Source organism: Cervus canadensis, chromosome 8 (assembly GCF_019320065.1).
Source record: "Cervus canadensis isolate Bull #8, Minnesota chromosome 8, ASM1932006v1, whole genome shotgun sequence".
NCBI classification, from domain to species: Eukaryota; Metazoa; Chordata; class Mammalia; order Artiodactyla; family Cervidae; genus Cervus; species Cervus canadensis.
Window position 1 is genome coordinate 982040 of NC_057393.1, and position 27328 is coordinate 1009367.

Consider the following 27328-nt stretch of genomic DNA (forward strand, 5'->3'; position numbering starts at 1 on the left):
CCCCACCGCGGGCTGGCGCTCTGCCGCTGGCCCACAGGTCCTCCCCAGCCTCTCTCGGCACGAGCGGCAACCGAGGAGGCTATCCTGCTGCAGGGACCAGCTCCAAGTCTCGGCACGCTCCGCGGACCCCAGGCAGGCCTCGCGGTGAACGTCCCGCGTGGGGGTAGCAGGGTGGAGTCTGCGGTGGATACTCAGGAGGGCCCCAGCCAAGAGCGGAGAGGCTCCTCCTGCATGAGCTTGGGGCTGCAGCCCAGCAGGTCTGGCCCCTGGGTCCAGTCAGGGGGGCTTGCTCAGAGCACCCGCACGTCACGGGCACCCCACGGCCAGAACCACCTCGCCCGCTGACCGTACCACACGGCCGCCCCTGGGGCTCCAGCTTCCTCTTCCCGTGTCGCTAGTTTTGCTCACAGACCCGCAGTCAACAGGGCGGGAGAAGACGGTCCCTGAGCTCAAACAGACTCAGCCCGGCCTCATCCGTCCTGACCAACGGCCAGTCAGCTCCCAGGATGTGGACCTTTGATGTTTGAGTTAATAAAAGGGATCATGTACACAGGAAACACGGGGAAACGCAGTGGACACTGCAAAAAGGAAGGAAGACAAAATACATCCTCTCCCTCCTCTGCAGGCCCCGCCCCCGCCCCTCCGCCAAGTCCCTCCCCTTCCTCTACAGGCCCCGCCCCTCCCCCAAGTCCCTCCCACTTCTCAGGCTCCACCCCTCCAGGTCCCTTCCCCTTCTCTGCAGGCTCCGCCCTCCTCCAAGTCCCTTCCCTTCCTCCACAGGCTCCGCCCTCCTCCAAGTCCCTCCCACTTCTCCACAGGCTCCGCCCCTCCAGGTCCCTTCCCCTTCTCTGCAGGCTCCGCCCCTCCTCTAAGTCCTTCCCTCTCTTCCGCAGGCTTTGCCCCTCCTCCAAGTCCCTCCCCCTCTCCACCGGGCTCCTCCCCTCCCCCAACCTGTCCCTTCTCCCCAGGCCACACCCCTTACCCGGGCTCCTCCTCCTCTCACAAGGCTCTTCCCCCTCCCGCGCAGGCTCCTCCCCAGGGCAGCGTTTGGTGCCATGGCTACTTATGAGATTTTTCTCTGGGTAAGTGTCCATATATTTAACGATGAAATGACAATCTATTTAATGAAATGATGGCACATTTTCCCCAAGTGCTATTATATTAGAAAAGCTCTCAGAGAAGGCTGCCCCCATCGTGCGTGTTTTTGTGGATGTCACACTTCACACACAGCCCAGCTCCAGGTTACTGTTCACCCAGGATACAAGCAGTCTGTTTACTTCGGTGAAACTACTGATATCTGCTTCGTGAATAATGTGCGGTTGCTCCCGTAACTTGGTCGTGTTTCTGTTTTCAGAAGAGAGAATTCAATATATTTACTAGATCCCAGCACTGATCATTCAGCCCTCCACTCCCCACATCTGACTTGGGCCATCATGGATTAGGAGGGTGAGTTAAGGTTCACGACCACAATTTGGTTTCTTTTTGCTTCTTTGTGCATTTCTGTCGCTTTTTAACTCTTAAGGATTTTGGTGCCAGGTTTCTCTTCAGAACAGCTTGTAGCTTCCACTGTTATCAACTGTGGCTTTGAGTCAGACCTCAGAGGTCTTACTGTCTGGCCACATATGTCTGTAGGTCACTCACTGACTGCCTGTTGGCAGGGACGCGCCCACCTTCCTCACCAGGACCTCACAGGTCTCCCTGGAGGAGCCCCTGTGTCTCCATGTTGTGTCCTGGCCAGAGGAAGACCAAGCAAGCAGAAAAGCAGACCGGATGACAAACGGAAGAACTGGGGGAGCCACAGGTGAGAAGGGAGGCAGGACATCAGGGAACGCCAGGGAAGTGAAGGAACGTCAGAGAAGTGCATCAGGGAACGGAAGACCAGCGGCACTGCTGGAACCACAGCTGAACTTGAGGTGAGCCACACAGGATGAACTTGAGAACCTCCAGATCTGCTCAGAGGCTCAGAGGGACTCACCCCAACACGGCCATCAGGTTCTGCACATGTGCCCCGCGGCCCTCCCGGGACAATCGCTAAAGGTGGGAAATTGGGGAAGCCGAAGGCGCTGGCATACAGACTGTGGCACACCCACAGAGCCGCTCGCGATCCTGGGTCCTGCCCGGCGGTGCCACGCAGGTGCCAGGACACAGAGGGGCCTGGACTGGAGAGTGTGTGTCAGTTCTGGGTGGGGGTCTTACACAGAGAGACCGCCCACGGGTGGCGTCTTTCATCTGCTCGGCGCTTAGGGGTCGTGCCCCCGGGGACCAGGGCAGTGCCGGCCCCACAGGCTCAGGCTGCGGTCGGTCATGCAGGAGAGCGAAGCGGTGAGCAGAAAGGAGGCTGGCCACGCTGTGGAGTGGGCGCTGAGCCGCGGTAGACGGCTCCTTTCTTCATCGGTTCAGTGTTTCACAACTGGTGTCTGTCACCCTCATGACCATAAGAAAAGCTCTGTTTGAGACAAAATTGCTTTCCACTCAGGTCTTTGTCAACTGTCATTTATCCAAAGATGTCAAGAATGCCGCCCTGGCCTGAGGCCGGCAAGGATGCCTTGATAGCAGAACCAGGATCCAAACTGCCTGCAGTCAGTCTCCACCACGGCTGGAGCCCATGGGGCCCAGGGAGCACCCAGCCTGCACCCGGTGAGCCTAGCGCCCTCCTTTGTGCACAAGACCCCCCCCCCCCCATGTGCCTGGGGCCAAGACCCACGTGTGTCCGGGACACCTGCCACGTGTCTGGGACCCCCCGTGTGCCCAGGACTCCCCCTGTGTCCCCCTGTGTGCCTCGGACCCCCTCCCCCATGAGCCCAGGACAACCTTTGTGCCCGGGACACCTCCTGTGTGCCCGGGACCCCCACGGGCCAGGCAGGAGGAACTCTGGCCAGGAGGGTGGATTAACTTCCTGAGGTGAATTAAATTAGGCACAACCTCTTGGGGCCCTTTGTAGGAAGAGGCAACGAGGTCGTGAAACGCAAGCTCACAGGGTCCCACAGACCAAACTTCGTCCTGATGTCACGGGCCACCAGCCCCTGGGGCTGCCCACACCCCTACCCCATGACAGAGGGGTTTGGTGGCCTGGCAGCTGCAGAGTTTTGAAGCCCTTGGGGGGCTTGGGCCAGACTAGCCTCTGGGCCCAGCTCACTGCCTCCCCAGCCCTGCGAGACCCATTTCCCAGACGGGGGGTGGCCAGGCAGTGGGCAGCCTGGGCTGGGGGTCAGAAGCCCCCAGGCATTGCAGGAGGCGTGGGGTTCTCTTTGTCTCACATGGCAGATACATTCCTCAAAGTCAGGGAGACTGTTCGGAGCCTGGCTGTTCCCTTTTAGGAGCCTAGAGGAGAAATGCCAGCCTGCGGCCAACGCCAGCCCTGACCTGCGCTGGTGGGAGAGGCTTTCCGTAGACCAAGGACCCCTGCCTGCCGCCCCCTCAGCCCAGAACGGGGCGGGGACCTCAGCGTGCTTACCTGAAACCCCTCCTGGTCCAGCCAGCTGCCCAGTGACCCTTTAAAAGGGCGAATAGTTTCCCATCAGGGGCAGCTCCTCCCTGGAGATGACCCCCGCCTTCTGGGATGGTCCTTGGGGTGGCCCTGCCCCAGCTCCCGCCCCCTCCATGGGTCTCCTGGAAGCAGGCCCTCCCCCAGGTAGCCGCTTGGCCCCCTCAGTGACGGTGCCGGGGTCACCCTGTCAATAACGTCAACCTGCGTTTGTTGGGCTTGGTCGTTAACTGGCCTCCTGTCTGCAGCCTCCGTCCCGAGGCATTTTAATAAAGACCTGGGGATACATGGACGCCAGACCCCGCCCGCGGCGGATAGAACCGACGACAGCGGCGGGGCCCAGGGGTGGGGGCGGCGCTGGTCACAGCACAGCTGGACCCTCACCCGCCAGCAAGCCCCCACGGGCTCCAGAGCAGCCTGGAGCACAGCCAGACGCCCTTCCGGAAGCATCCACTTGGCCAGCGTGTCCGAGCCATCCTGGGAGCACAGCAAACAGGCTGGAGCCGATGCCCTAACACAAATCTTGCGCTCGGCGCCCAATTAGCACGTTTGGCACGCGGTCAGACCACCGGGAGAGCAGCCCCCGGAGAGAGATCATTACGAGACTGCGCGTCTGGTGCGGGGGTCCGGGGCGGGGGGCCTGGGATGAGCTTGGGGCTGATTTACGGCCGCGCTGTCTTTGTCCTTCCCTGAAGGAGACGCGAGTCTTGGGACCCCGAGGAGCGCTTCTGAGGCGCCATGCGGCTGCACCTCCTCCTCAGGGCCCCTTTGCCTGGCATAGAGTGGGGAATGATTTCCAGCTCATGTCAGAACATTCGAGGTGCGTGCCCCAGCTGGGCCCCCTCCATGGAGGGAGTGGGAGCCGCACTCTTGGAGGCTGGAGTCCCCCCCCCGCCCCGGCCCAGCGTGGATACGGCTGCGAGGCACTGGGGGCCACAGATCTCCAACCAAGAGCCGAGCACCACCCAGAAGCAGAAAGCGGAGCAAAATGGCAACCCCAGAAAGGTGCTAGGAGCTGGGGGGCCTGCGGGCCTGGAGGCAGGAGGGGGAGAGGTTGAGGGGCAGGTTTGTCCATGCCTTTTGCCTGGTCCAGACCCGCATGGGCGGTTCCCTCCTGAACCCCCGATTCTCTCGGCCGGTGAGGTGTTCATCCAGCCAGTCCTTCACTCGAGCTCTTTGCAGCCTGGGCCCCTGGTGGGTCGGAGCCTGTCCTGGACCAAGAACCTTGCAGGACCTTGGAAACGAGGAGGCGACCCAGCCTCTGTGCCCATTGGACGTGGAACGTGTGAGGGGGTGGGTAGCCGACCTGGGGGCGGGGCCCCGGGGAGGGAGGAAGCCCAGGTGGGCGGGGCGGCGGGGTGTGGCCAGTGCCGCCCACGTGCAGGGGCCGAGAGTCTGAGGCCGAGACGGCCCAGCAGATGGGGCCTCCCTGCTGATCCCAGGTGCACCGTCAAGGAGGTTGCAAGATGCCACCCTCTTAAGAAGCTGCCTGAGAAGAGCCTGAAAACAACTGGGCCTACGTCAGCGGAGGGTGGGCGTCTGTTCGTACGGGGGCACCTCCCAGCAGGCACGAGAGGCCTGCGGCCATGTGCCCCCGGGGAGGGAGTGACCCAGAGTCGTGAGGTCAGATGACTCAGTACCGTGGGGCCCTGCACAGCCGGAGGTCCCGGGAGGCCACGTGGTCACAGCCGCCCCGTTTCTGTGGGGCGGGAGAACAGTCTCAACCTGGGTGCTTCTTTCAGGAGAAGGAAGGCGAGGTCCGCACACAGCATGGTGAGAGGCGGGGGGTCTGCAGACAGGAAGGAATAGTGTGGTTCTGTGCGCTGCTCTGGGGATGTTCCTACGTGTATCAAGACGCATAACTTTTAAAGTACAGGAGCTGGAGAAGGGGAGCTGGGGCGCGGGGAGGGGCTCTGCGGGGGGGACGCCCACCTGTCCCTGGCTGGGGGCGGGGCTTCAAGCCCAGAGAAGCCGGAGCCTCGCCGCGCACGGGGGAGGGGTGGGAGCTCCCCGCAGGTCCGGGAGCCCTGGCCCCTGTCCAGGCCGCCTCCTGCGGGGAAGGGGCGGGCAGCCCGGGCCCTTTGGCCTCTGCTCCCGGGACTCTGCTTCCTTTACAGACCTGCTGGGCCCCTCCCACCCGCCACGGGCCCCAGCCTCCCAGGGACTGGCCAGCATCTTCCCAGGGAAGGTGCTTGGCTCAGAAAGTCCCGTTCAGGGACACCCACACGCCCATGGTGTCTGCCACCTGAGCACAGGGATCTCTCTGGGGGAGCCCAGGCTTTGAAGCCTCTGAAGCCTGGAACTGGGTTCATGTTCGTTTCTTGACCCTGTAGCACTCAGCCCCCTGGGTGCCCCAGGCATGAGGGGCCCTTGCAACCGGGAGCCGACTTGACGGCAGGTGCATCAGTGCGGAGGGGCTCAGAGCGGACCGAGCAGAGTGAGCCTCAGGACGACGAGAGCCCGCGGACGGTGGTCCGGGGGGTGGTGGAAGGCAGGGCGGCAGCAAAGGGGCCAGTGTGGGGGTCAGAGGGGAGGGGGCCGCTGAGGGCCTGGGTCTGAGGCTCACTGGTCATCTCATGGGGATTAGACCCAAACGGATTATGGGGGGCAGGACTGGGCTTCAGGCAGGGGGGAGAGGGTGAGGTCGGGCTGGCGCCCCGCTGGGCCTCCTCTCGTGGCCACCGTCACCCCTCCCTCCCCCCCCCCAGCCCAGGCGCACCCTCAGCCCGCAGTGACCCTTCAGGCAGTCACCCTGCGGGTGGCGCTGGGGGTCGGCGGAGCGAAGCCGGCAGGGGTTCCGCCAGCTGCCTTTCCGGGGTCGGCCAGGCGAGGGCACCAGCGGGATAGGCAGGGGTCCGGTCTTTCCCGGCAGGGATGTCTGTGGGGAGGGGTGGGGTTTGCGCCCACCCAGCTCCCTTCAGCGTCTGCAGAACCTGGGAGGCCCTGCAGCAGCACCGGCGCCCATCAGGCGGCCTCTCCGGCTCCAGGGCCCCGGGGGCCACGCCTCCACCCCGACATCCCTGAGCCCCAGCTGGCAGGCACTTGGTTCTCTTGACCCACCAACCCCTGGTGAGCAGCCCCCTGACTCCGCCCCCAGGTGCGGTCCCCTCCTCTTGCTCCCGAGGTCGAGGACTGATCCCACGTGGAAGGACAAAGCCAGGGTCCTTTGCCCTTTGCAGGAAGCCATCGAGGGGGCGTGCTTGGGGCAGGGGGCAGCTTCACGACTTACCAGTCAAAATGGCAAATCATCGGTTTGCCAACTCCAGAGCTATCTGCTTGGTTGGAGACGGGATCCAAGCTCCCTCCAGAGACGCACCCCCTTCCTCCCCTCCGTTCCCCGGCCCCACGCCGGCCAGGCTCTGACCCAGTCCGGGCTAGGACACCGGCTGGTCCTGGCTGGCCCTCCTGAGGGACCACCTTTCCTGACCTCCCTCTTCCCAGCTATCATTGGTCCCGTTCCTCTCCTGCACGGACTTGCGGGGTTTTGTTTATTGTTGAAGAAGAGGGCGGCAGAGGATGAGATGGTTGGATGGCATCACCCACATGAATCTGAGCAGCTGCGGGAGCCAGAGGAGGACAGGGGAGCCTGGCCTGCTGCAGCCCATGGGGCCGCAAAGAGCCCGCCAACTTGGCGACTGAACACCACCAGTCGTGCCCGCCGGGGTGCAGGGTGGCGCTCGCTGTTCACGTGGCTCTCCCAGAGCGCGCCTGACACGGAGCATGACCCGATAAATAAACGTGACTAAGTCAAGATCTCTGCCAAACCGCGAGTTCCGCGCGTGCCCGCGACGTCAACGTGAGAGCGAGGCGAGGCGCACGGCCGCCTTCCTTGGCGGGGCTTCTCCTTCGGTACCAGGAGGGGGCATTGGCAGACCCGTCCGCTCCGGCCGAATCGGCTCCGGCGGCGGGACCCGAGGCGCTCCTTCCCCGCAGAACCCTCCCTTCCCTGGCCGACCCGGAGCGGGGAGGCGTTTCCTTCGGTCCTACCCAGGGGGCGGCTCCCGGGAGCGCCGGAGGAGAAGGTGGGGCGGGGGCCGGGCTCCAGGCGGAGGCACGCAGCCCCGGAGTGCCCGGAGATGGCGGGCCGACAGGTGGAATTGGTTGAGCCTACACACCCGGAACTGGGGCGCTGGGGTCGGGGGTGGCGGTGGGGTTCCGTGCCACCGCGTCTGGAAGGGTAGGCGGGCGGGCATCTGGGGCTTGGGAACCCCCGTGCGCGGGGCGGGAGAGGGCGCGTGGAGAGGACACCGAGACTACCCCCGCCAGACAGCATGGAGATGCAGCTGCCCTCACCCCTCCTATGGCGCCCCCCAACCCACTCTGGCCCCTCCAAACGGCACTCCGGCCCCCCATTCCGCACCCACGGCACCTAGCTCCCTGGAGAGCCAAGCGCGCTGCGGCTGCAGGCGATGCAGCCCCACTCGCAACCCCAAGCGTTCCGGCCGCAGCCTAGGGAGGGCCCCGGGGCGCAGGGCAGCGGCTCGGCACTGTTTCCTCAGAGGGAAGGAGGATGCAGAGGACCCAGCCTGGGGTTCGAGGAGCCGAGCGCGGCGCCCAGAGCGGCAGTGTTCCTCCTGCCACCGAACCAAGGTCTCGGGGAGGATAATGCGCCCTGTCGACTGTCCGGGCACGCCACGCCTGGCCCGCCAAGGGGACTTTGGCCGCAGCAATCCAGAACCTGCTCCCCGGAGCAGAGTCAGGAAAGGGAGCCGGCCCGCCTCTCACGTGGCCCCGCCCCAGTCCCCCGGGTCCCTCCCCCAAGTCCTGACCTCCCGCCCGGATCAGAGGCGGCCCGGCCGCCGCCTTCCAGGAGCCCAGAGGGGCCCAAACCCGGCAGAAAAGGATCCGCGGCTGCGCTCTCGGGGCACACAAACGCTGTGCCCCAGGTAAGGGGCGCAAGCCAGGCCCGGGGCGGATCTCAGGGTGCAGCCGCCATAGTGAGCGCGGAGAAACTCGGTGTCCGGGGTCTGGCTTGGCTGGTGCGGATCGCCTGCGGGGCAGCCGCACCCGGATCCCGCGAGTGCGGCCCGGCCAAGCAAGCAGGAAGAGAGAAACTCCCTTGCGCGCGGGCTGCACCGCACACGAAGCCGGCCGGTATCACGCGCGGTGGCGTGCCGCCCAGGACAGCACGGTGCGCGCACACGCGGGCAATGGGGGCCACCTAATGCCCGCCCAGCCCCGGCGGCATGTGGCTTTCTTAGAGGCGATCTGGCGTAGGGACTTGCAGCACCACACCCGCAGAACTGCACAAAACGAAAATAGACCCCTGGAGATCTCGGTACCAGGGGACGCTGGGTCCCCGCCCAGAGCCGAGAGGGCTGCTCTCATGTGCGCCACCGAAATCCTGGCGGCCCGGGTGAAACGGGAAAGTCGTTGCTAACCGGCTGCACCGGGCCCGAGAGAGGCCGGCTGGCAGACACCGCTCCCTACCGCGCCCTCCCCAGCCCCGGACACGAAACAGCAGCCGTCAGTTGGTACGCGTTCCCGTCACGTTCCCAACGGGCAGTGAATAATAGTAATAACCGTCACTTAATATGTGACACCACCCAAGAGAACCTAGGAGGCAACGTCCACGATTGTACTCGGCGCCTGCTCTCCGCCGGCGCTCGCAGTTTACTGCGATCGTATTTAAACCGCACAACCATCTACGGGGTGGGAGGAGTGCTCACCCCGAGGACTACACCACGCGCCCGGCGTGCCCGTCAAAAGGCCGCGCTTCTGCCCGCGGCCCCACACGCCCCGTGACTCGGGCTCAGTCTGCCAGGGTCCCCGACCCGAGGCTCCGGCCGCGCTTTGCGAGGGAGCGGCTGCACGTAAGGTCCCGCGCGGCGTCCAGGCCCGAGCTCCGGGTTCAGGTTGCCTCCCAGGAGTGAGTGCGACCGCACGACCGGGAAATATCCCAACCCGGCCGAGTACAGCCCCGCGGGCCGGGAGTGGACGGGGACCCGGTCCCCATACACACCACACGCGACCTGGAGGCCCCGGGGCAGGCCTCGCCGAGGCGCCAGCCACTGGGTTGGGAAACAGAGCGGATTCTCGCGGGCCAAGTCTAACCTTCGGCTCGTGGGCGCTGACGTCCCGCTTCTCGCGCCCTCTGCATCCCAGAGCAGGAGGTTCTCGGAAACGTTCTCGGTCCTCCCTCAAACCTGGGACCGTGACCCCGGGACTGCCTACGCCTCCCCGCGCACTCCCACTGGCGCCTCTGCGCCGAACAGGGCGCACCGAGTGTGCCGAGTGGATCCTCAAATCTGCATTCTCTCGGTGATAAAATATGCTCTCGTATTTTTTCCTGATTTCCCATTAAAACCTTTGCCTAACTAAACTCCCATCCAACGGGATTTATTTCGTCCCCGGGGAGATAAATCAGGGGGCAAATTTACGGCCCGGGAGGGACCCGCCGCGCTAATGGGCGCTTCATGGAGTGCGCGGCGGGGGCGCGCGGACGGCGGGCGCTGGCCAATGGCCGGGCCGCGGGCGCCCACAGCCAATCAGCGCGCGCGCCGCGCCAGGGCCCCGCGGTTATCAGCGCATCCGGCCCGCGCGGCGCCGCTCCGACCGGCCCCGGGGCTGCCGCCGCCGCCGCCTCCCGGAGCGCCCCCGCCGCCGCCCGCCCTGCGCCGGAGCCGCCACCCGCCTTCGAGCCCGCCCTCCGCGCCGTCGGCGCCCTCGCCCGGCGCCCGCCCGGGCCGCGCGCAAACTTCCCGGGCCGGCGTGCGGCGGCGGCGGCGGCGGCGGCGGGGCCCGGATGGGCGCCCGGGCCGGCGGCGGCGGCGCCCATGGACGCTAACCGCCCGGGCGCGTTCGTGCTGAGCAGCGCCCCGCTGGCCGCGCTGCACAACATGGCCGAGATGAAGACGTCGCTGTTCCCATATGCGTTGCAGGGCCCGGCCGGCTTCAAGGCCCCCGCGCTGGGCGGCCTGGGCGCGCAGCTGCCCCTTGGCACCCCGCACGGCATCAGCGACATCCTGGGGCGGCCGGTGGGCGCGGCGGGCGGCGGCCTCCTGGGCGGCTTGCCCCGGCTCAACGGGCTGGCCTCGTCAGCTGGCGTCTACTTCGGGCCCGCGGCCGCCGTGGCGCGCGGCTATCCCAAGCCTCTGGCCGAGCTTCCTGGGCGCCCGCCCATCTTTTGGCCCGGAGTGGTGCAGGGCTCGCCCTGGAGGGATCCCCGCCTGACCGGCCCGGGTAAGTGGCCCGCGCGCGGGTTCGGCGTGGGGCTGGCGCGGGCGGGACTGTTGGCCGCACTCACCGAGCCCCCCTCTCCAGCCCAGGCCGGCGGGGTCCTGGACAAGGACGGCAAGAAGAAGCACTCGCGGCCGACCTTCTCCGGCCAGCAGATCTTCGCGCTGGAGAAGACTTTCGAGCAGACGAAGTACCTGGCGGGGCCCGAGCGCGCGCGCCTCGCCTACTCCCTGGGCATGACTGAGAGCCAGGTCAAGGTGAGGCGGCGTCGCGCGTGGCTCGCTTAGCCGCAGCCCGCTCGCTCCCCCGCGTCCTGCGAAAGGCGCGCGAGCGGCCGCGCCGCGGCCGGGGCCGGAGCGGAGGGGCAGCCTGGGGCGGGCCTCGGCGTCCGCGCGGGCGCCAGCGGCTGGCCCAGGCCGCCGAGGGGCCGAGCTGCCGCCGGCGGGTGCTCCGGGGGACCCCGCGTGATGGGCGCCCTCCACCCCAGGTGTGGTTCCAGAACCGCCGGACCAAGTGGCGCAAGCGGCATGCAGCGGAGATGGCGTCGGCCAAGAAGAAGCAGGACTCGGACGCCGAGAAGCTGAAGGTGGGCGGCTCGGACGCGGAGGACGACGACGACGAGTACAACCGGCCCCTGGACCCCAACTCGGACGACGAGAAGATCACGCGGCTGCTCAAGAAGCACAAAGCCCCGAACTTGGCGCTGGTCAGCCCGTGCGGCGGCGGCGCGGGGGACGCCTCGTGAGGGCGCGGGGCCGGGCCGGACAACCAGGGTACGGACGCGGGCCGGCGCCCTAGCCAGCCGCCCGCGCCGCAGTGTGTATATATATTTTTACAGAGTAAGTTATACGGCGGCCCGGCTCAGGCTCTGCATCGGGGCCGCCGGCGCCGCGCGTCCCTGGTGGAATCACTTTGTATAATCAATAAATTATTTAACACGTCCCCGTCGGAGCCGCGGCTCCCTGGGCCCTTCGCCTGTTTCTTCCCATTCGGAAAGCCGCGGGCGAGGCGGCGGCGCGGCCTCCGCTCCTGCCGGGGACACCGTGCCGGGCCGCTGTCCAGTGTCCAGGCCCGCGGGGCCCGCGCCTTCGGCTGGAAGGGCACCTGGGGCTTGCGCGGGCCGGGCTCGGCAGCGGGCCCGACGGAGGCCGGGGGTCCCGCGTTCCGGGCGCCCGGGCGGCAGCAGCTCGCAGAAGCGAGGGCGCCGAGAGGACCGGCGCGGGGAAGGCGGCCCGGCCCCGCGGACCCTCGGACCGCCCGCCGAGGGAAGGGGCTCCCTGGCCGGGAGCCGCGAGGAGCCGGACTCCGCGGGCTGGAGCAGAGCCGACGGCGCGGGGAGGAGCAGGGAGCAGGTAGGGCCTCTTGTTCCCCGCCCCACTCCGGCTACCCCAGGGCTAGGGCCCTCCTTTCGAGGCTCCGATGGATGAAGTTTGGGCAGGTTTAAACACATTCCCGGTGCCCGCCCCACCCCGGGCGGTAGCTTTGGGTGGGTGGGGGGGTTGGTGAAGGTCGCCTGTGGGCCCCGGCTCCTACCCACCTGCTCTGGTCTGATTATGTAGATTCAACCGCCCAGCCTTAGTAGCTGCAGACTTCGGAAGTCGCGCTAAACTCAACATAGGGTGAAATAAATCAGGTTTTAAACTCATCAGCACCATAGCTGATCTGCTGCTATTATTTAGATTTTTTATGGGTAGAAAGTGTGACTTAATTCAAAGGACTACAAAGAGAAGCCCAAAGTAATTCTGCCAGCAGCTCGTAGTTCTCTGGGGGCCCTGGGGTTTGCACCGGAAGTATGTCTGGCGGCCTCTTGAGCTCCATGCCCCTCCCGGGCAGCTCAGCTTGCACCCCAGGGTGCCCCCACCGGCCAGACCCCCCAGGCCCCACCGTGGAGAGGCAGGGACGCTCTCCTCTCTGGCGTGTTCTTCACCCCCACCTCAGAGGCAAGGATTCTGGTGAACAGCCTGGATCTCTCTGGTTCACGGGAGAGTCCCCCCCCCCCCCGCCCCCGCCCCGGCCCCCAGACTGGATGCTCCCCGTGGTTGCAGCTTCATGGGCATGACTGTGGTGTTAATTTTAAAAGTTAAATATAAAGGGTTATATTACTGTAAGATTTATCTTGGAAGTCATTACTGGAAATGTTAAAAGAGTAAAAGCCTGAGTTTTTTTCCACACAACTGCACCAATTTTAAAAACAGATGCTTTCCACTGATTGGTTTTCTTTTTAAGAGAGAACTTTAAAAAAATTTATGTGCATAAAAACTATTTTTTCAGCTCTAAGTTAGGAGCAAAGGAATTTCCAGTTTTAAAGTTTTGAGGAAAGCAATGCATTTATGTAATTTCATTTAAAAAATGCTGAGGGGTAAATCCCAGTAGCTACCTATTCCAAAAGACGTTCTTTCTTTTCCCCATCACGGCTCAGCTCTGTGACAGAATCCGACAGGACATGGGGCCTGGGTTGCGGACGAGGTGACCTGGACTGCAGCCTGCAAAGGGCCCGGAGCGCCAGAGGAGGAAACACAATCAAACGTTGTTTTCACCAAAATCAATTTTATTGCTTAGGGACCGGAGCGGTCATTTCCAAAGGCCTCCAGAGTGACCAACAGCTGAAACCCTGCTACACAGAAATCACCGTGGGCCGAAACAGCCATGCGGCACGTGGACAGAGTAACGACAGCTTGACACACCCTGATCTTTCTGTCGAGGATGCAGACTCGGCCGGTGGACGCCAAATCGCTTGCGACGGTAGTGATTCACCTAAAGCAAGCATCGCCCCGGCGCCTGCATCCAGCCCGGGAGTTCTGTAGTGTTAAAGCAGATCAATAAACGTCATTTGTGTTTCACCCTCGGGCCGGGTGCCACCTCTGCTGGGTGTCGGGGGCAGGGACGTGCGGCAGGGTCACGACGAGCCGTGGGAGGCGCGGCAACCGGGCACGCATACAGTTTGTTTCTCTTAATAGTTTATATACAGCCCATGTTAAAAGCGGTTTCTATCGGAAGCAGACTAGGCTAGTTTTATTTCTCCCATGATATTATTGTTTTATGTAGAATACTTGGCACCATAGAACAGTAACAAAAGACGGACAAAACGGTTTACAAAATTCTTGAAAGGTACACCCGAGCTAGCTATAAACTTCACATTCAGTTCTTGATACGCAGAAGGCGGCCTAGGAGTCTGTGCGCGCGTGAGCGCCGCGGGCCGCCCGAGCCCCGCCGTACGCCCGGGCGCAGTCCCGGCTTGACAGGCGTGTGTGGGCGCGCAGGCGACCGGCTCCCAGACTCAGTTCCACTGCTGATAGGACACTCAAGCATTCATACTGGAAAGTATATTTAGCGTAAGTTTTGGTAAGGTTTATAAATTATTTTTAAAAAGTATATATTTATATATATTTATATATATAAAAATGGAAAGCAGCTGCAGTGTGACTCAGAAGCCATGTAACATGGCATCAGAGTGACAACGGGGAGGGGCCTCCAGAGCGGAAGCGGGGGCCTCGTGCCCCCAGTGTGGAGCCTGGCCGCCGGCTCAGCCCCCGCCGCAGGGTGACTCAGCCCCGCGGGGTTTCTGCGCCCGAGAAGCTCCTCCACGCTGACAATGATTAAAAGTCGAAAACCGTGACATCTAAAATACACATCTTTTTGCTGTCTATTAGAGTTTTGGCAACAGGACTGTGACTCGTTAAAAAAAAAACCCAATGTTTCTACTTGATGCCGCATGGACAGACACGACGGTGAGGTATGTGAGGCTTGTCCGGAGCGCCGTCCGGGGCTGAAGCAGAGTGTGGGGCCGGCCGTCTGGCGGTGGCGCTCGGGCGGTCTGGACGCAGCTGTCGGAGGACGTGGGCCCTGGTGCTACGGGGGGGTCTCGCCGGGGGTCCCCTCGAGGCGCTGGCATCGCCTCCCTGCCGTGGAATCAGGCGTTGGTTACAGAGGCACACACACCGGGAAAAGCTCAGAAAGGTGAACTCGAGGGAAGGAGGCATATTTACCACCACGTCACTGCACCACACAACACTTGTGCACACGTGCGTGAGGTTTACCTGCCCCGGGCGCGATGCGGAAGGCCAGGAACACGGGCTGCGGGGGAGAAGAGAGGTCGTCAGGGCCGACCGTCCACGGCCAGCGGGCCCAGCGCCGGACCCTGTCCTGGGGAGCTGGCCCTGGGCGACCCGAGGCGGGAGGCAGAGGGCCTTCGTGCTCCACAGAGACAGCATTATTTCCACATAGAAACCGGTGTAAAAGCTCATTTCAGAGCCGCGATTCAGGCCCCGAGAACACAGGGAAGGACGGAGCCTGGCTGGGGATCCAGCCGCTGGGTCACGTGGGCGGCCGGCCTGAGAAGGGGAAGCGGTGACCGTCTCTCCCGGGCCGCCGGGGACACAGGACCCGTGGCCCCACGCCCCTCAGAGGGGCTGCAGGCTGGGGGCCGGGCAGAGTCACACATCCAAGGTTGGTCCGGGAAGACTAGGCGGTTCCCTGAAGCTGGGCGGTGACACGGACATCTCCCCCAACCCGGGCGGCAGGGGCGGAGGCCAGTAAGGTGCTCGGGTGCAGGCTCGGAAACACCTCCAGAGGGACCAGGGGGCACGGTCCTCTGGCAGACACGGACTCCGTCTCTTTCTGCTGTGACCAGTCTCCTGTCTTCCTACCCACCTGCCTCACCACCCCCTACGCACCTGCTGGTGCTCCATTAAAATCAAACACAGGCAGACTCGGCCACGTCTGTGAAGCCGGACCAGGAGGCGGAGGGTGGGTCAGGAGGAGCACCCCGACAGCCCCGCCCCCCACACCCCCGCACCGGTCGGTCACCTTGTGGTCTCCCATGCAGACGTTGGGCCCGATGTGGTCGTAGGTGACGACCTTCTCCTCGCTCTCCGACTGGGAAAAGCAAACAGAGGAAGAGATGTGGGAGGCAGAAGCGGGGGGCTTCCTGGGCAGCAGCAGGGACAGCCTCTGTGGCTGTGCCACCCTCTGCCACCCTGCCCACTCCTCCCTGGGGCTCCAGCCGGCTCAGAACCGCCAGTGAGCCGCTGGCCCCCAGGAAGGAGCGGCCGGAGGCAGCACTCGGCCCCTGCGCGCGGGGGGGAGGGCTCCGGCCTCGGGGGGGTGGCAACCTTCCTTGGGGGCCGGAGGCAACGTTCCCTGGGGGCTGGCGTGGCCTCAGCTCACGGCCATCAGGGCAGATGGGAGCTCTCCTTCCAGGTGTGTTCCTGTCACCAGAGAGTCCCACCTTGTCTCCATTTTCCCCCTTGGCAATTGTTTTTGACCCAGAACTCCCTGTTCACAGGAGAACAGATGCCCCTGAACGCACAGGGCTGCGCGCTCAGGCCTCCCCGCCGCCAGCCTGCGGGCGCCGCCCAGGACGTGCTGCTGGTGGTCAGTCCCGGCTCCAGCTGGGCAGGGCTTTCACAGCCGCGGCTGAAGCCTCTGAGACCATAAACTGAATTATCCTTAATGCAGTAGGAAAAGTAAGGTCAGCTTTACTTTCCAGCGTGGTCGTCTGCCAGGAACTGCGACAACAGACCCCCGCACATCCGTGGTGGCCGCAGCGCCTCCCTGGAGTGGGAAGCATTCATCAAACGCAGCGTGGTAATTTACAAAGGCAGCATAAAATTGTGGATTTCCAAGTGCATAATCGTGAGACAGATAAACAGATCACAGCGGGCTTCTCACACCTCCCTGCGCATCCATCACGGCGGCCGCCCCCTCCGAGTTCGGGGCGGGAAGCAGAACCGACATGACGCTGAGCTGACCGAGCGTGGCATGATGGATGATGCCGCGGAAGCCGCGGCGAGGCGGCTGCTGGGCCGGTGACGCCCGCCACCGTGGGAGCCCCAGGGGAGGGCCCGCCGGGGACCCCCTGGCCAGGAAGGCTCCTGGCCCTCTCCACAATGGGCCGCCCAGCCAGGCTCCGTCCCCACGAGTCTGCAGCATCAAACCTCCGGCCCGAGAGCGGAGACGAGGCCACTCACAGGTGGTCGTCTGCTGTCCGCTTTCCTGGACTCTGCAGCCCTGGGTGCCTCCCGACACCAGGCACTCCGGCTGTCCTGGTAGCTTCACCGCAAGATGTCTTTTCCCTGGAAGATGACCCTCACCTCCTCTCTGCCCCAATGAACCCGCTCTGGCCGCAGCTCGGGGCTCCGCTGGCCCAGTGCACTCGGAGCTGGCAGGTGTGGCCCACCGTGTCCACTGTCCACTCTGCTTCCTCTCGGCCCATCATGGAGCCCCGGGGGCAGGCCCGGCAGGGGGCGCGGGGCTGAGTCTGAGGCCACACGTGCGTGCAAGGTCTGTGCGGTCAGGGCCCGCCTGTCCCTTGCGGCTTACATTGTGAAGGCTGCTCATGGGAGGGCCCATGGCCCGTCCTCCGTGCTGGGCTCTGGGGGCCTGCCCGCCAGCTGTCCAGCCAGCCCCCAGGCCCCGTCACAGCGCACTCAATGCAGCCTCCATGCACCCAGCCCAGTTCAGGAGGTCTCTCCCTGGGAGCTGGCTCACAGCAGGGCGTCCAGGGCTGCCCGCCCCGGAAAGACCAGCAAGATCTTCCGTAGGGGGTGCCACCGGGCCGCAGGTGGGGGTCGGCGTGCACCTGGCTGGTCCCAGAAGCTCTGCCCTCCCGGCAGCGTCTCTGGATGAGGCTCTGGGCCCCGGAGGCAGACAGGACTCCTCAGAGCAACCGCGGGGGCCATGCAGGCTGGTGACCAGAGCCCTGGACGTCCTGGGTTGAGGTTGGGGGAACACTCGCCCCATCCTGACTGGCTGCCCACGTCACTCAGAGGCAGGACTGCTGCCCTCATGAATCAATGCACTTCATTATTGTATTTTTTCACTGATGGGGTTGACAAAACCAGTGCAGATATTGATTCTTGAGAGCAGTCCTTTTGTGTTAAACGTGGGTATTGAAAACCCCAGGAATCGAGAGGCTACAGGAGCTGGAGCCCCCGCCCCCCACCCCAGCACTGCAGCAGCCTCCAGTCCCGGGCGTTCGTGTGACTCAGCTCAGATTTACAACTTAAGGAAATAGGACGATTTCACAGCTCAGGAGCTCTTTCGAGGACAAGAGCCCATTGACTTCTCCGAGCACGCAATAAACTGAAACGACTCCTGACGCCCTGGCGACCGACAGTTTACGCTGTTTTGACCCCAGAACCTGGGCTGCATCCCAGCCCGAGGACTGCGGGCGGGCGGCAGGAGGGAGCCCCCAGGCCGGGCCCGCCCCCCAGGTCGGCCTGCCCCCAGCCGGCCCGCCCCGCCCCCGGCCCTCCAGGCCTCACTCACCCTGAGGATCAGCTCCTTGGCGGACGGGGACATGAGTACGCGGTCACACCAGGCGGGGCAGCGGGTGTTCATGTACTGCCGGCCCTGGCTGCAGTCCTCACTGTACGGGTAGCTGGGGATACAGGACAGGCGCGGTCAGCAGCCGCCGCCAGCCCCCCTGCAGCCCCTCCTCCACGTGGGGGAGGCCCCGCGGCCCGCACCCCAGAAAGGCCCAGCCTGTCCGGGGGACAGAGAGGCGACAGAAGCTTCCAGAACCACTGTCCCTCCCAGCACTTCAGATAAATCCCCCCAAGTACGCGGCTCGTCTTCTCAACTTGGCTTTGCTTCTGGACGCAGCCTAAAGCACAAACCTTCAGGATGCCTGTGGACGGCTGGCTGACCCGTTCCTTTGCCCTCAGCACGTGTCCTGTGCCCCCGTGTGTGGGAGGCCTGGACCATCGGGACAAACGTCCTGGTCCCCTCCTAAGCACCAGGCCAGGCACACAGCCTTCTTGGTCAAATATCACCATTTTCAGTTCAGTTCAGTCGTTCAGTCATGTCTGACTCTTTGTGACCCCATGAACCGCAGCACACCAGGCCTCCCTGTCCGTCACCAACTCCGGGAGTCCACCCAAACCCATGTCCATTGAGTCAGTGATGCTATCCAACCATCTGATCCTCTGTCATCCCCTTCTCCTGCCCTCAATCACCATTTTATATTTATCATTACAGACAAGAACCTACACATGGTCCAACTCTGAATTAGGGACCACGGAGGAGTCCAAGAAGCACTCCCTAACCTTTAACACAAAGGTGGACCTGTCCGCTGCAGGGAGGTGGCCCCTGCTGGCCTCATCTGGGCGATGCATGCTGTCCCTGTGTTAAACGCATTTTTGTTTTTCACAAAAGTGGACGCTGGAGCTTTTTCCGTAATAATTTGTCCTGTAAAAGCATCTCTCCCCACGTGGAGCACTCATCCATACTTGGGAAGGGATGAGTCCCTGTGGAGAGTTAGACACTCTGCCTGGGCGGAGCCAGGACATGTGCGTCTGCCCAGTGTGTTGGTCACGGTCGCCCCAAGGCACACACCTGGGCAGAGCCCCATGCAGGGGGCTCAGCAGCCCACTCCCAGCCAGGGCACCCGACCGCAGCCAGCTGCCCGGGACCCTGCTTCCTGTTTGCTCCCAGACCCGTTTCAGCAGCAAACATCTATCCAATGTTGGAGGCGTTTTGGTTACTTCTAGGTTTGGGGAGTTCTTGGCTGTGATGGGTGGACCCCCATGGGCCAAGACCCTGTTGGGGGCTGGAAGGTAATCTCTGTGCTCATGGCCACACAGACAGGGCCCCGCCCCACACCACACAGGCAAAGCCACGGGAATTATTCCTGGACTGGATCTCGAGCCTGTGAGACCCTGTTTAGGAGTCGGTGGGAGGAGTGGGGAGCACGTGGAAGGTGGGACCCTCAGACCTCAGGGAAGGGAGGTTTGGAAGGGGCTGTCCCGAGGGCAGGGGGCAGGGCAGGGCTGCGTGGGGGCGAGGAGAGCCTTTCACGTCACGGGAAGTCGCTGCCGCGTCTTGGTGGGAGAGCTCGCTAGGCCATCTCACTCACACTTTGATCCTTGTTTGCAAGCCAATGACAGTGTGATTTGGAGTGTGTTCACTGCTGGGATGATGAGGGCAGAGGTAGAGAGGCTCTGAAAACCAGGTGTGCCAGCCAGAGAATGCCACTCAGTACCCCTGCTGTCTCAGCAGCTCCTGCCTGCTGGCACCAGCAGTGCCCATGGCGCATGATTCCCCGGTTGACAGGCTGGATGCCCTGAGGTGGCCACTGTCTCTCAGGCGGACACTGTCCACCAGCCCCTGCCCCCAGGAGATGCCAAAGCTGGGCAGCCAGTGGAGCACCGGCCGTCTCCACAAACGCCAAGAGCCCGCAGCCCCGGAGCCCATGAGCCTCTGTCCTGACCACCTGGCCCAAGCGAGAGGAAGAACTGTTTTCACAGAACAGTCATGAGGATGATGCAGGCCTGGGGAGTGTGGAGAGGAGCCGGCGCGGCCCTTCTCTGTGACTGAGGCCACGTGGACAAATCCGGATGTGGTCTCCCTCCCTGGCCAGTGCTGTTTCTGGACAGATCCCCCGGGGTTCAGCCACAACAGAATCAACAGAGCCAGGAGGTTCTGCCTTTTAACCACAGAGGGCAGCATGGTAGAGCCCAGGCCCAGGACGCCCTGAGCTGGCAGATGTACCCGAGGACATCCCCGCACACCTGGCAGCACACCCACCAGGTACACACCTTCCAGGTACAAATCCATCCAGGTACACACCCATCAGGTACACATCCATCAGGTACACACCCACCCAGGTACACAGCCACCCAGGTACACGTCCACCCAGGTACACAGCCACCCAGGTACACATTCACCAGATACACGCCCACCCAGGTACACAACCTCCAGGTACACACCCACCAGGTACACAGCCACCCAGGTACACAACCTCCAGGTACACACCCACCAGGTACACATCCATCCAGGTACACACCCACCCAGGTACACGTCCACCCAGGTACACACCCACCCAGGTACACAACCTCCAGGTACACACCCACCAGGTACACAGCCACCCAGGTACACACCCATCAGGTACACACCTTCCAGGTACACATCCATCCAGGTACACACCCACCCAGGTACACATTCACCAGATACACGCCCACCCAGGTACACAACCTCCAGGTACACACGCATCAGGTACACACCCACCAGGTACACTCCCACCCAGGCACACACCCAGATACACACCCAGGCCATACACCCAGGTAACACTCCCAGGGAATGCATATACCCAGGAAACACACATGTATACACATACACACATGAGTTTTATACCATATGCACAAAAACTCATGAACACATCATGCACACACCCCCACATAAAAATCTACACACATGCCAATACCTGTCTGCTCATATGTGAATATACCATGTACATGTGCACACGGAGTTCATGCATACACACACCCACACCTATGCAATGCACACCTGTACACACTCATGTATTCACACGCACATACCACACACAGGCCCATGTATAGACGTACCCATGCACAAGTGCATACACAACCCTCACCCCACACCCCACACCCACAAGACACGCTGCATACACCCCTGCACACATACCCACATATCCACATCTGTGCCTGTGTAACCATGTCTGCATACACACATGTACATCCACACCATGTACATATACTCAGGCCTGTGCACACCCACACCCGTGCACTATGGATACCATAGGCACACATGCAGACCTATGCACCGCAGAAAGACATACGATTAGTCTATAACCTGGCCACATATATCCTGCACACACACCCACACAAGTACATACCACACACACATGCATTCACACCCATGTGGGGCCACATCAGGCACATGTGCTGACATAGTGCACCCAGTGAATACACCCATGCACGATCCTCTGTGCACACACCCTACACGCGTGTGCACGGGAGCTCACGCCTGCACACACACAGGCAGCTCTCCTGGGATCACTTATTTTCTGGTAGTCAGAGAACACATCTGGGTACCAAGTGGCCACCATTTCTAACCACGTCCCCGCAGCTGCTTCTGCTGACACGTTCCCAGTGTTGGGACAGCTCTCCAGACACGGGGCTGTGAGTGCCACCCAATGGTCAGGAACATGGTTTTAAACATGAGGGAACAAAATAGAGGGGATGGGTATGACCCAGGCACTGGAGGAGGGAAGGTGGGTAGTGGGGGAGGGGATGATAAGGTGGTGGGGAAGGGGGAATGACCCGGGCAGTGGGGGAGGGGTGGGTGATCTGAGCAGTGGGGGAGGGGCCGTGACCTAGGAAGTGAGGGAGGGGTTGATGACCTGTGCTGTGGGGTGGCGGGGGGTGGGTGGCCTGCCTTGGAGACTCGGTCCTTGCATGCAGGCTGGGAGGTCAGGGGCTGTGAGCGGGGACCCTCAGCTCAGGGAGCCCACGTCTTAATCTGTAAACCGTGACCTTTCCCACCTTAGAGAACCTGAAATGCTACTTCCCAGTTAAACGGAGAAAGTCTGACCCCTTGACCGATGGGCCTCCCAGTGGCCCCTGCCCCCTGCCCCTCCCAGACCACCTCCCCTCAGGGGGAGGCCCCACCTCCAGCCAGAGAAAGGTCTCTGGCCGAGACATGCTTGCAGGGAGGGGACACCGTCCTTGGAGAGCTGGCACAGCCCTAACACGCCGGCCAGGTCACAGGACGTCCGTGGTTCCCGGACGAGGGCAGGACGTCTCAGGATGTTCTCCTGCCGCTGGAGCCCGTCAGGCCCGAGGCAGGTGAGGCCCAGAGGGCAGGTGATCTCCGGGTGCCCACAGCCCGGGCACCGCCCTCCCGTGTGGGAGTTCCTCCACGTGGCACCAAAGCATCCCCACCCCCAACAGTCCGACAGGATCTCACAGGCCAGGCCACGCCCCTCCTGGGGGCCACGCCCCTTCCCAGAGCCCACCCCCGGGGCCTGGCTGAACCGCGAGGTCTGTGCAGGTGGACGGGCCCCTCCCAGCCCTGACGTGCCTCTCTGCTGCCCGGGGGATGCGGGCTCGTCACTCGGCCACCCGAGCGGACCACAAGGTCCTGGGGCTCCTGGCGGGTCCGTCCCCCCACACCTTCTGCGCTCTGTGCCTGGCTGAGCGTCCAGGCTGCAGGGTTTGAGAAGCTCACGGACAGCCACCTGCTCGGGCTGCTCGGGACACGGATGCCCACAGGTCCTCCTCCTGGCCGGGCCACAGCCCGTGTGCACCCTGATCAAGTGGGAGAGACGCCCGGGACCCCTGCACCACCCCCGGACAGCAGGGGAAACCAGTCCCTCAGGACGGCCGTATTTCCAGCGGGCCTTGGCGGCTTGTGTCACCACACACTTTGTCGTTTCAGTAGCGTTACAGCCCGGGGACGACGCGGCGGGGCAGCTCCTGGACATGCTGCTGAGGCCGCCTGCTCGGTCCCAGCTGCTGAGGCACCAGCTCCCGGGCATTGGAGCTGCTGCTGGGCGCCCACCAGGCGCCCGGGGGCCACATCCCTGCCTCTCTGGCCCCTGAACCTCGAACCACTGGTCTGGGTGCCGATGGTGAGCGGCAGGCGCCCGGCCACCTCAGCCAGTCTGGACTCACAGGGAGTCTTGGGTCCAGTGGACTCGTCTGACCTCTGGAGTGAGACTCGGGAAGAAGGCTGAGCTTCACGGGGAGTCCAGGAGGACCTGTGATGCGGATCTGACGTGTTTACCTCCCGCGAGGCCCGGCACAGACTTGGTGGGGGCAGACGGCGCTCTCAGCCCCACCGGCAGCGGCTCCTAGCAGCCCTGCTCCCTAAGGACAATTCCCTGAACCTGCCCAAGGCCCATTTTCTCCCAAGGGGTAAGAATTCCCACTTGGAATCTGTAAAAGGACAGAGACGGAGGGAGCAGCCGTGGGGGGCGTCCATGTCCTCCAGATGGGCCTGGGGTGGCTGAGCAGGCCAAGTGTCCTGGGCCGTTTTGTAACCGGCTCTCTTTCCCCACACCCCCACCCTGCCCCTCTGCGGCCCCGGGCAAGTTAGGGAGGAGCAGGCTGCTATAGTTGCGGATTTCAAAATTCTGTAAACACCAGAGCAAAACACCACAAAAGCTCACGTACCCTAGAAAGACAGAACCAACACCCGCGTCCCAATGGCCCCAGAAAGATCCAGAGCTTGGAGCTGCCTCAGCGGCCCCTTGTAGGCTCCTCTGGGAGGCTGTGTCGGCACCCAGGAGAGCAGGCTGGGAGGGGGCGGGAGAAGGCATGGGGGGCAGGGAAGCATGGACGGGAGGTTACCTGCGCGCCAGCGAGTGGGCGGTCCTTACCTGGGAGGGAACGAGATGTCCAGTTCATACAGTCTGTCCTTAAACACAGACAACTCTTTGTCGAATTCTAAGAGCTGAGGAAAAGAAAGAAGACAAGGGTCGCTTGGGCTTGCATCCCTGGGGGCACTGGGCAGCCTGGGCAGGGACACCGTGACTTCCGACCCTGGCACCTGCCCTGCACACCACCCGGGCCGTGAGCGAGGGCCGCTCAGGCGTGTGGCCGGACGGTCCTGCAGGCCCCGGGGTGAGGCCCAACGCTGAGCAGCTGGGTCCGCCTCGCACCGCTGAGCGCGCAGGGTGCGGCCACGGCCGCGTTGGAGTCGCTCTGAGGTGCCCTCGCCCGAAGGCAGAGTCCAGCAGCGGGGACGCTGTTCTGCCCCAGTGGAGCCACACTCCCCAGCGCGGGCCTCACCGGGAGGACCGCAAATGGGACTGGCCTGATGGGCTCCTCAGAGCCACACCCACGGGCACTGCGCCTCCAGCAGGCAGGCCCTGCAGCCACGCGTGCCCTGGGCATGTGGTCACCGCTTACGCCCTCGGCAGCATGTGGGAGCGTGGCATCCCACAGGCCCGAGGCCACACGGTCCCCTCTCCTCCCGCCACCTCAGCCCTGCAATCCGCAGGCCATGTGCCCAGCAACCCTGGGAGCCAGGATTGACCTGAGCCGCCTGCCGAGCCCGCGGGCAGCAAGCCAGCCCTCAGCCGGGCCACTCCCCTCGGGTGGGTCAGAGGGAAGCAGGCCGGACACCTCCCGGCAGGAGCTCCTGGGGGTGATTATGGGGGTTGGGGGGGGACCGAGGCTCCTTCTGCACAAACAGGACGCTTCAGACACAGCCGCCTGATCCCAGTGGCCACCAAGCGCCGACCCTGCCTGATGAGGCTGGAGGCTGGGTCCACGGCTGCCACCGTGAGCCCACGTCTGCTGCTAAGAGGCACCGGTGGCAAGCCTTGCCCCACTCAGCACCCATCATGGCCCTGCTGGGGGCCTAGGGGTGCAGGGCCAGAAGTGGGGTGCAGAGAGGTTTTGGGGGGAGGGGAGGCACAGGGCGGGGGCTCTGCGGGGGTGGGGGCATGGGGCCAGAGCCCCTCAGCTCCCAGGCACAAGCAGCCTCCTGCCCCCACCTCTAGGGAGCAGCTGGGGCCAAACAGCTCCTGGAAGGTTCCGGAGTCAGTATCTCAGGGTGCCTGGGGTGGGGAACAAGTCTCCAGGGAGGGTGAAGCATGGGCATGGGGCCTGGACCAGCTCTGGGTTCACATAGGTTTGCACAAACGTGTGCCTGGAGACACCCTCACAGCACGCTCGCAGGACGCACCCCCACAGGGCGGCGGCAGGCATGTCATCCATAGTCTCCCAAGCGTGAATGCTCGGCCTTCTCAGCTCAGGAGGAGGATGGCCCTGACCCCCGCGGAGCCTGCCAGCATCGCTGGCTCATCGCCCCCGGAGGCCCGCTGCCAGCGTCCTTCCGTGGAGGGGTCTGGCGCTGGGGTTGCTCTCAGTCTTGGCGTTTGGTGTCCTGCTTGGGATGCCCCGAGCTCTTGAGGACCGCGCCTTCCACCCCCGCCAGCTTCAAGCGTCCCTCTCGTGTCCTGCCCACGACCCGCCTCACGAGCCCCATGCCCGGCGCTCCGTCCGTCCAGACACTCTGCTCCCCGGGGCAGACTCTCCCGTCCCTGGCTGCTGCGAGAGCCGCTTATGTGTCTTCATCTGCCTGGACTTTTCAGCATATGGTGTTTATGTTTCTGATTCTTTCCTATTTGCTTCATAGTCTCAGAATTTTTATCAAGCACTCCGTGATCCGACCTCTTGGACGCCCGCTTCCGTGGAGGGCTTCCTGCTCGCCGTGTCCCTGCGGCTCTCGGGGCTCCCCGCCTCGGCTGCGGGAGGCCGGCACACCGCGTTTCAGGGATGATACTGCATTTCTGTTGAAATGGTAATCTGTATCTCTTTGAGATTTTTCACAGCCTGATAACCAATTTCACATGTATCTTAAACATTCTTCTTGATTACAAAGTGAGGAACAGCGCGGGGCGTGTGTGGACAATGATGAAGCGGTCGGCCGGCCGGCCGTATCTGTCAGGCGCCGTCCGGGCCGTGCACCTTTCTCTGCTGCTGCAGAGGTGCGCCGCTGATGAAGGGAAGAGGCTGGAAAATCGATGCGGCGGAGCCGGAGCAGGTGCTACACACACAGAAAACATCTCTATCCAACGGGCCGTGCGCCGGGAACACTCCCGCGCCTGCCCTGGGACAGCCGTGGAGAATTTAATCTCTCCAAATCCTCACCAGGGCACTCCATCCTGCCGCCTGACAACCACACTTATAATTAATTATACAATTTCGATGGGAATATCGACTAAACAAAGCTATAAATCATAGAAAAAGTCAATAGGCATGGACACATTCAATCATGTCCCGGCCAATGATTACTACTCTTAAAATACAATAATTATTTTCAGAGCCAGCTTGAATTAAATTTCTGTCAGGCGGGAACAAGACCAGGGGTTGATCAAGGATGCGATGGACCCGGGACTGCAGCTGAGCTGCACATCCATCCTGGTGGGCGTCTCACCCTGAAGGTGAGAGCTTGTCCGGAGGCCCCGGGGGTCTGCATGCCCGCCTCCTGCAGGGGGCCGCGGTTACCGTGGAGCCAGCCCTTCACTGGGAGGCATGAGGCCTCCACCCCCAAGCTTCCTGACCCGACCAGGGGGCCCAGGGGCCCCCCAGAAACCCTCGGGGAGGCCTCATCTCTGCTTCGACTCCACCACGTCCTTTCATCTTAGGGGCAGACTCAAACTTCTCCCAGATATTCAAATTAATTTTCCTCCACATTGAAAGAGCACAGTTTCACAGAATAAATTGATACGGAAATAAAAATTACGTCTAAGGCAGTGTCTGCTGTTTCCAGGTAGTGACATGCTTCCCAGGCAGTAAGGGAGGCCAGCAGGGGCTCTGGGCCCAGGGGCACCTTCCCTCTGCCCACCCCCCACGCTGTGGGACGCAGAGGAGCTCACCTCCCCGGGACCTGAGGGTCCCCAAGGAGCCAGCTGTGCACGGGCCGTGGGCCGAGTGTCCAAGGACACCAGGCGGGTGGAAGCGGCAGAGGCGGCTCGGGAGCGCCTGGGGCCGGGGTGCACTGTGCAGCGGCGGAGGCGGGCTCGCAGAAGGAGGGCAGGGCCCCGTGTCGGGCTCAAAGCTGGGCCTGAACGGATGGCCGTGTGACTGGGCCTGGCTGAGCTCCAAGCTGGGAGGGGACGGAGGGGCTGGGGTGCAGGAAGGAGGCCGGGAGGAGGGGTGGGGGCCGGGGGTGGGGCAGACTCAGGTGGTGGAGAGTCCAGGCCCCAAAGCCAACGGGCTGGAGAGGTGAGGGGTCACGGCGGATGACAGGGGTTTCCCAGGGGCGGGCGGGCAGGCAGGCAGGGCGGGGGGCTCTGTGCAGGGGCTCGAGACTGGCAGGGTCTGCCAGACAGCTGGACAGCCCCCATCCAGACAGACATGCCCTCCTCTGGGCACCTGCAGACGGTGGACCCTGCTCGGGGAGGCGCAG

General features: G+C 63.3%; 2 protein-coding genes and 1 long non-coding RNA gene across 4 annotated transcripts in view; 2 read left to right on the plus strand and 1 right to left on the minus strand.

Annotated features, from left to right (window-relative positions):
• The first annotated feature begins 5172 nt into the window (after positions 1–5172).
• LOC122445784 lies at positions 5173–7235 on the plus strand. Its single transcript, XR_006270672.1, has 2 exons — positions 5173–5257; positions 6926–7235. It is a non-coding gene; the product is annotated as an uncharacterized LOC122445784 (long non-coding RNA).
• A 2797-nt stretch (positions 7236–10032) lies between these two features.
• NKX6-2 (NK6 homeobox 2) lies at positions 10033–11599 on the plus strand. The gene is made up of 3 exons (XM_043476174.1): positions 10033–10666; positions 10748–10920; positions 11151–11599. Exons 1-3 carry the CDS (start codon positions 10261–10263, stop codon positions 11406–11408), a joined length of 837 nt encoding a protein of 278 aa, XP_043332109.1. The 5' UTR covers positions 10033–10260; the 3' UTR covers positions 11409–11599.
• Positions 11600–13190: 1591 nt separating this feature from the next.
• The window catches only part of INPP5A (inositol polyphosphate-5-phosphatase A), a 149261-nt gene continuing 135123 nt past the window's right edge, over positions 13191–27328 (minus strand). Inside the window, exons 12-16 of one of the 2 annotated variants that reach the window (XM_043475065.1) lie at positions 23787–23860; positions 17933–18044; positions 15470–15538; positions 14701–14737; positions 13191–14562 (exon numbers count right to left, since the gene is read on the minus strand). In XM_043475065.1, coding sequence (XP_043331000.1) covers positions 14513–14562; positions 14701–14737; positions 15470–15538; positions 17933–18044; positions 23787–23860 — 342 coding nt within the window. In that variant the 3' untranslated portion in view covers positions 13191–14512. Of the gene's footprint in view, positions 14563–14649; positions 14738–15469; positions 15539–17932; positions 18045–23786; positions 23861–27328 lie in introns of both variants that reach the window. The other variant, XM_043475066.1, reaches the window with a different exon arrangement.

Coding starts and splice junctions, on each gene's coding strand:
- NKX6-2 (XM_043476174.1), top strand. CDS start 10,261: ATGGACGCTAACCGCCCGGGCGCGTTCGTGCTGAGCAGCGCCCCGCTG. Junction 10,667..10,747: donor TCCCCGCCTGACCGGCCCGG/GTAAGTGGCCCG, acceptor CCCCCTCTCCAG/CCCAGGCCGGCGGGGTCCTG. Junction 10,921..11,150: donor TGACTGAGAGCCAGGTCAAG/GTGAGGCGGCGT, acceptor CCTCCACCCCAG/GTGTGGTTCCAGAACCGCCG.